At 35.0% G+C, this 7,335-nt stretch overlaps 1 protein-coding gene across 1 annotated transcript; it reads left to right on the forward strand.

The window, feature by feature from the left end:
* Window positions 1-1,942: 1,942 nt before the first annotated feature.
* LOC125055270 (protein retinal degeneration B) lies at window positions 1,943-6,158 on the forward strand. The gene is made up of 2 exons (XM_047657658.1): window positions 1,943-2,328; window positions 2,405-6,158. Exon 2 carries the CDS (start codon window positions 2,449-2,451, stop codon window positions 5,971-5,973), a length of 3,525 nt encoding a protein of 1,174 aa, XP_047513614.1. The 5' UTR covers window positions 1,943-2,328; window positions 2,405-2,448; the 3' UTR covers window positions 5,974-6,158.
* The last annotated feature ends 1,177 nt before the right edge of the window (window positions 6,159-7,335 follow it).

Here is a 7,335-nt window from a genome sequence, read left to right on the forward strand (position 1 = left end):
TAGTTGGTTTTTGATATATTTATTCTGCATTTATTTTTTTTGTTACTAGGGATGCATCGATACGCTTTTTTGCCGATACGATACCGATACCAACGCTTATTGAATTAACATTAAATTAAGGTAAAATATATATTTGAATAATTTTAAAGGTTTTGTTACTAAAATTAAGAGTAATAATTAAAATAAAATAAATAAAATTAAAAAATTATTAAATTAAATAAATAAAATTAAAGTTAATAACTAAAATTAACAATGATAATATTTTTGTAATTCTCTATTTTATTTAATTTGGTATCGAAAAAATACTACTCGCGATAGCAGTTAAAAGCCAACTAAATGATCGCCAATGCCGATATATCCAACCCAAAGTATCGCCGAAATATCGGTATCGGCTGCATCCCTAATTGTTACATTGATTTATTAAGTAAAAAACAAATGCACTCACACTAACACAGGTTGGGACTATTATATTAAGAAGTAATTGTAAGGAACATGGTCACACTTTGTAAAGTGTGTTGAAAGTGTTAAATATACCATTTACTAGAAAATCTGTTATTCATTAAATGTGGCCTTAACATGACCAGTGTGCTAAAATGTTTAAAACAATCTGCCATTGCATTAGCTGCCTTAATATATGTACATATAAATATAAAGGACCTCTAAAACAATAAGCAGAAAAAACATGACCAATATTATATATATCTATCATAGACATAAATGTGATATTTCATAAACTCAAATGTTGTTTATACGAAAATTGCCATGAAATAAGTATTAAATGAAAATGTTTCTAAAATATAAATATGCAGCATTGTCCAGTGAAAATATGTTCCATTGGGTAAAAAATATATTTTATCAACTAAAATAAAATCAAGGACAATACTGAATAGGAAAATGAAAAAAAATATCATAGTCCAATAAGAAAGCTAATAAAAGACCAGGTTCAATTTTGTTGTTGTAATAGAATTTGTTATTCATATAAAAGAATATTTTAATATTAAATTTTATACCCAATATTGTTTTATTTAAATAAATTTATATTTTTATTAAGGTTTGTTTCATTGTTGATTTTGAATTTTGTTCAAATCAGAGGGTATCGTCATGCATTATGACGATGTTTTCACCTATTCATCTATCAAAATGTGTAGTAAACTCTTCGAGAAAAGATTAGTAATATCTTTAATTTGGAACACAGTACAATATTTAAATACATAAAAAATATGCGTATCATATTAAAAGTACAATGTATTAAATATTTTGTATTGATTGATAAAATTTACAGTTTTTCTCTCAGTGTGTGATGGAAGCAGACAATTAGAAACAGTTTAATCCTTAAATTAAATGAAAAGTTTATATCTATGGTATATCGCTGACCTTCTTGACCTAACTTAAAGTTGACAATGACATAACTTCGAAGTCTTTTTTTTTTTAAATTTATTTATTAGCCGGATAAACTTCGAAGTCATTTTTAAAGTGATAGTGCCAGTTTAAAAGTTTTCTCCAGAATATGTGGCGTGTATGAAGTCATGGGGCCAAATTTTATGTCAGAGGCTATAAGAATGTTATAGACGATAATGTATAAAATGTGCAATTAAACTCAATATTTTACAAAAATATTTAAGGATTTAAAAATACTCGTATCTTTAGAGATTTACGATTTTTACAAACTCACAATTGTCAACGCACAATTATTATTTTTCAAACAACTATAATTTGGGCGGTTTATCTTTTAAAACATGATAATTGCGAGATTTGTAAAAGGATTTGGAGTCTATGTAATGATTATCTGGCAATTGCGACTTGCGCGATAGGCAAATAGCGATTGTTCAATATTGGTCGAAATGATTACATTTAGCAATACTTCTTAACGTAGACGGATAATACGAACTACGGAGGTATAATATTATATTACATATTGCAAGAGGGCTGAGGGAGTCAGATATACAAATTACGGATACAGATAGGACGTAGCCACTGCATTTGCGCTGTTGTATGTGCGGTGCGGGGATCGTGAAAATGTCAAAGTTCACGATCTCCACTCCTGTTGGCTAATGCCTACTAAGCAGTGCCTTGTAGTGGCATTTTCTAAATTGTAATACCCTGTAGTAATTGTGATTTGTGGTAGTCCTTGCTGAATGCCCATCTTTCGTAGATTATAGGTATTAGGTACTTAGTAGCCTGTATAGTGGGAGTCGTGACATTCGAACATTTTACATTTAAATGAAATCGTGATATGAACAGTGATTTGTGTTGTGAAAAATATAATATTTGTTAAAGTGTTTGATGAACAATATGTGAAATATTACTAGGATTTAAAGGTCATGCTAGGTAAGTGTATTGACAATTGTCTTTCTGATCCTTTGCTAAAATTATTGATTCCTATTAATTTTTCGTTTTGTTTCAGGTGCATTGGCTACATTTTTTGAGGCAGCATATTAAACAGTCAAAATGCTTATTAAGGAATATAGAATACCCCTGCCTCTAACAGTTGAGGAGTATAGGATTGCCCAGCTTTATATGATAGCAAAAAAAAGCAGAGAAGAAAGTTCAGGAGAAGGTAGTGGTGTAGAAATTATTGTGAATGAACCATATGAGAATGGTCCTGGAGGCAAAGGACAGTATACACAGAAAATCTATCATGTAGGAAGTCACTTACCAGGATGGTTTAAAAGCTTACTTCCAAAGTCTGTGCAAACAGTGTCAGAAGAGGCTTGGAATGCTTATCCATACACAAAGACAAAATATACTTGTCCATTTGTTGAAAAGTTCTCTCTTGAGATTGAGACTTATTATTTTGGAGACAATGGCCACCAAGAGAATGTTTTTAAATTAAGTGGCAGTGATTTAAAAAGTCGAATAGTGGATGTAATTGATGTTGTTAAAGATCAACTTTATGGATCTGACTACATCAAAGAAGAAGATCCAAAACTGTTTGTGTCACAAAAATGTAAGAGAGGACCTCTTACCGAATCTTGGTTAGAAGATTATTGGAGGGAAGTTCAAGGTAAACCTCAACCTTTGCCCAATGGTAAATCACTTATGTGTGCCTATAAACTTTGTAAAGTTGAGTTTCGTTACTGGGGAATGCAAACTAAGCTTGAAAAATTTATTCATGATGTAGCTCTGAGAAAAACAATGCTTAGAGCACATCGACAAGTATGGGCCTGGCAAGATGAGTGGCATGGTTTAACTATGGAAGACATTCGAGAAATTGAAAGACAGACACAGTTAGCATTAAAGATGAAGATGGCTGGGGAAACCAATGAAGAAGCAGATCAAATATCTGAAGACAACTCTAAATCTCTAGCAGCAACAATGAGTAGCCTGGAAAAGAATGAAGAATTAGCAACACCAATATCTACAAAAAAAAACAATTCTGAAGTACATGCCCAAATACATTTATCTCCTGAAGGCTCCCCTGCAAATGATCAAAAAAGTTCCTCTAAAACTAATATCAGGTCCTCATCTACAGGTTCTCTTAAAAACTTACAAACTCAGGTTGCAAATTGGAGAATGGAAACATTAGTTAGAGAATCCGAAACAGAAACAGGATCAGAAGAGGATGAATTCTATGATTGTGAGAGTTCCTTTAATAAATGGTCTTCATTGTGTTCACTTGATGAAGCAGATATTGATATATCTCCGACTCAAGGTGATCAGAGTCAAGAAGATAGCATTTTTAATCCTTTATTCTTAAAAAGAGTGACATCTGAAAGAGGCTCTCGCAGAATAGTAGCTTTACATAGTCATCCGAGTATAGATGGTTGTCCTGATACACCAGTGCATGGTTCATGCCCCACAACTGTCTTATTGCTTGTTTTTCATGCTGGGAGTGTTCTTGATGCTAATATTGACATGACGGCAAGGAAATCTGATGTAACTACTTTTAAAGGAGCCTTTGAATCTGTAATGCGGCAGCATTATCCTACACTGGTAGGACATATTGCAATTAAATTAGTTTCCTGTCCATCAATTTGTACAGAAGCATTAGGAGTAATGTCCACATTAAGCCCCTACAGCTTTGACTGTTCACCTTCAACAATGGAGACACCATCATTAACAAATGACCTAATACCTATTGGTGCAATACCATTAATAGCTACATCATCTCCAGAATATTCGGAACATGTTACTAAAACAATAGTTTCCGCGAATGCAGTTTACAATGAATTTATAAAGTCTGAAGATGGAAAAGGATTTTCAGGACAAGTATGCATAGTTGGAGACAGCATGGGATCATTGCTTGCCTATGATGCTTTATGTAGAAGTATACAATACCAATCTCGGCATGATAGTGAAACTAGTATATTGGATACTGAAATTTTGATTCCAAATGAGCCTACGGAGCTCTATTTAAATAAGTCGCACCTTCAAGCGCCAACACCTAGGAGGAGATCTTCTACTGCAAGTGATAATCAAACTAAACTAGAATTTGAAGTATCTGATTTGTTCACATTTGGTAGTCCACTATCCCTTATATTAGCATCAAGAAAAATTTCCGACGATAAATCGCGTGATATTACGAAGCCTCCCGTCCAGCAAGTATATAATTTATTCCATCCAACAGATCCTGTCGCGGCCAGACTAGAACCTTTACTTTCAGCAAGATTTACGAACCTACCTCCTATAAACGTGGCACGATATGCCAAGTATCCTCTAGGTAACGGCCAGCCGTATCATTTGATGGAGTTAATACAAAGTCACCCAACTTTATTTGGAGATCATTTACAAATGCCCCCAACTCCAATTTTAAGAAGACTTTCAGAGGCATCTGTACAAAGTACCGTAAGCGGTTTAGCTGACAATATACCACTTATAACGATGAACGCACTTCAACAAAAGTGGTGGGGTTCAAAACGCCTTGATTATGCTCTGTACTGTCCTGAAGGATTATCTAATTTCCCCACAAATGCTTTACCACATTTATTCCATGCTAGTTATTGGGAAAGCTCGGATGTCATAGCTTTCATATTACGACAAGTAGGTCATTTCGATTTGGCTTTATATAGTCACAGCGAAGATAAGGATTCAATACTGTTCAATCCAGGCCAAGATAAAGAAAAATGGATCAAGAAAAGAACGTCTGTAAAGTTAAAAAACGTTGCTGCAAATCATCGCGCAAATGATGTGATTGTTAAAGAAGGCTGCCCACAAACGTTTACAGCTCGATTTATGTATGGTCCGTTAGATATGATTACGCTAACGGGAGAGAAAGTTGATATTCATATGATGACAGATCCACCAGGAGGTGAATGGAACTTGTTGGAAACTGTTGTGACTGATAAAACTGGAAGAATCACTTACACGTTAACTGAGAAACAAAGCGTTGGATGTGGTATTTATCCATTTAGAGTTGTGGTACGAGGTGATCATACGAGTTGCAATTTTCATCTCGCCGTTGTACCACCTCAGACGGAATGTGTTGTTTTTAGTATTGACGGATCTTTTACTGCCAGTGTTTCGGTTACGGGTAGAGATCCTAAAGTACGAGCTGGGGCAGTAGATGTCGTACGTTTCTGGCAAGACTTGGGATTTCTGATACTATACATTACCGGTCGCCCTGATATGCAACAGCGGAAGGTTGTTTCATGGTTAGCTGAGCACAACTTTCCGCATGGGCTTGTATTCTTTTCGGACGGACTATCGACGGATCCTTTGGGCCATAAAGCGGCCCACTTGAATAATCTCATCAATGAACACGGTGTCATTCTTCACGCTGCTTACGGTTCTGGGAAAGATATAAGTGTGTATTATAATTGCGGATTAACCCATAAGCAAATATATGCTATTGGAAGGATAAGTAAGAAATACACCAACTTAGCGACGCCTTTGAGTGAAGGTTATGCATCTCACTTGGCTGATTTGAAGCAACCGGGTGCTGTGAGAGCTGCCAGAGGCAATGCTCGATTGTTAGTTCCTCGTCGACTCCTAGCCCCCGTAAGTACCGCGTCCGTTGTTAAAGCACGTCGTTAAAATTTTCATATATTTCCGAGTTTTAATTATCACTATAAATTATTATTTTACTAAGATATACAAAATATAATCAAATCTCATATGATTTTATAGAATTTAATTTTGAAAAACTTAATGCAAATAAGTATAAAAATATTCTATTTTTTCAATTAAAGTTGAACGTATTTGATATTAACCATTATACATATTTAGAATTATATAAAACTAATGTAAAAATTATATCTCTTGTCACACGTACCTTACTAATTTATTCTTATATACCTTAAATATAAATTATTCGGTAGGAAGTTGATGTACTAGGATAATTTTCGATTTTTATCTAAAAGTTGTTGCTGTAAAGATTTTACTTATTGCTAAACTTTTAAGGCTGGAATCTCTTTATATCGTGGATATTCGACATTTATCTAGTCTTGCTAAGATTTTGTTATATTCGTGCAATTTGTCCTAATTTTTTTTTGTTTTTTTTAGTAAACTAACACTAACAAGTATATTCAAAAGAGTATACTTGGGAGTATTATTTTTCCTGTTCAGATATTAATATTATAAAGATCTGCGTTCACGAGTCTCTCATTCCAATATATTTAGGGTTTTTTTATTTCCTAAGGGCTCCCACACAAAACTGCGAATTCGCATCGCACCGCAAACATCTGCGAATTCGCACGAACGCACGCAATTTCCGATCCGCTTCGCATCGCACACTCTTGCGATATTACGTCATCCGGATGCGAATTCGCATCGCATCGCAGTTTTGTGTGGGAGTCCTTAATCATGAGCTAAGGGCTCCCACACAAAACTGCGAATTCGCATCGCATCGCAAATATCTGCGAATTCGCACGAACGCATCGCAATAATTTCCGATCTGCTTCGCATCGCACATTCCTGCGATATTACGTCATCCTTGGTGACGCCATTTTAGGCCGCTCTGAGACAGCTTTAGAGAAAGACGCGCGGCGCCTGCGCCGCCTTGGTTTTTGAAGGCATGGTGATAATAAACTCAAAGCTCTTCAAATGAAGATATACTCATTCTAAAATAATCAAAAAATTTATCTTCTTCAGTTCTCAACGCTTAGTACTTTTGAGTAAAATAGTTCCCATCAGAGTTCACAATCGTAATAAATGGATGAACCCAGAATCTTCTTTTTCTTTTATATCTATTTAACAATAACAGAAGTGCAATAATCTTTTCGCGATCCATCTTACGCTTCCTAAAAACACGTCCAGTACGGCTGACTACGAAGGAATGGTCGCCCTACCAAACGGTTTGCCGCACTAAATCGTATCGCAGAAATTCGCATCGCAAGTTCCTACGATGCGAATTCGCATGGCATCGCATCGCAGTTTTGTGTGGGGGCCCTAACTGAA

This window comes from Pieris napi, chromosome 13 (genome assembly GCF_905475465.1).
Source record: "Pieris napi chromosome 13, ilPieNapi1.2, whole genome shotgun sequence".
In the NCBI taxonomy this organism is placed as follows: Eukaryota; Metazoa; Arthropoda; class Insecta; order Lepidoptera; family Pieridae; genus Pieris; species Pieris napi.

Coding starts and splice junctions, on each gene's coding strand:
- LOC125055270 (XM_047657658.1), top strand. CDS start 2,449: ATGCTTATTAAGGAATATAGAATACCCCTGCCTCTAACAGTTGAGGAG.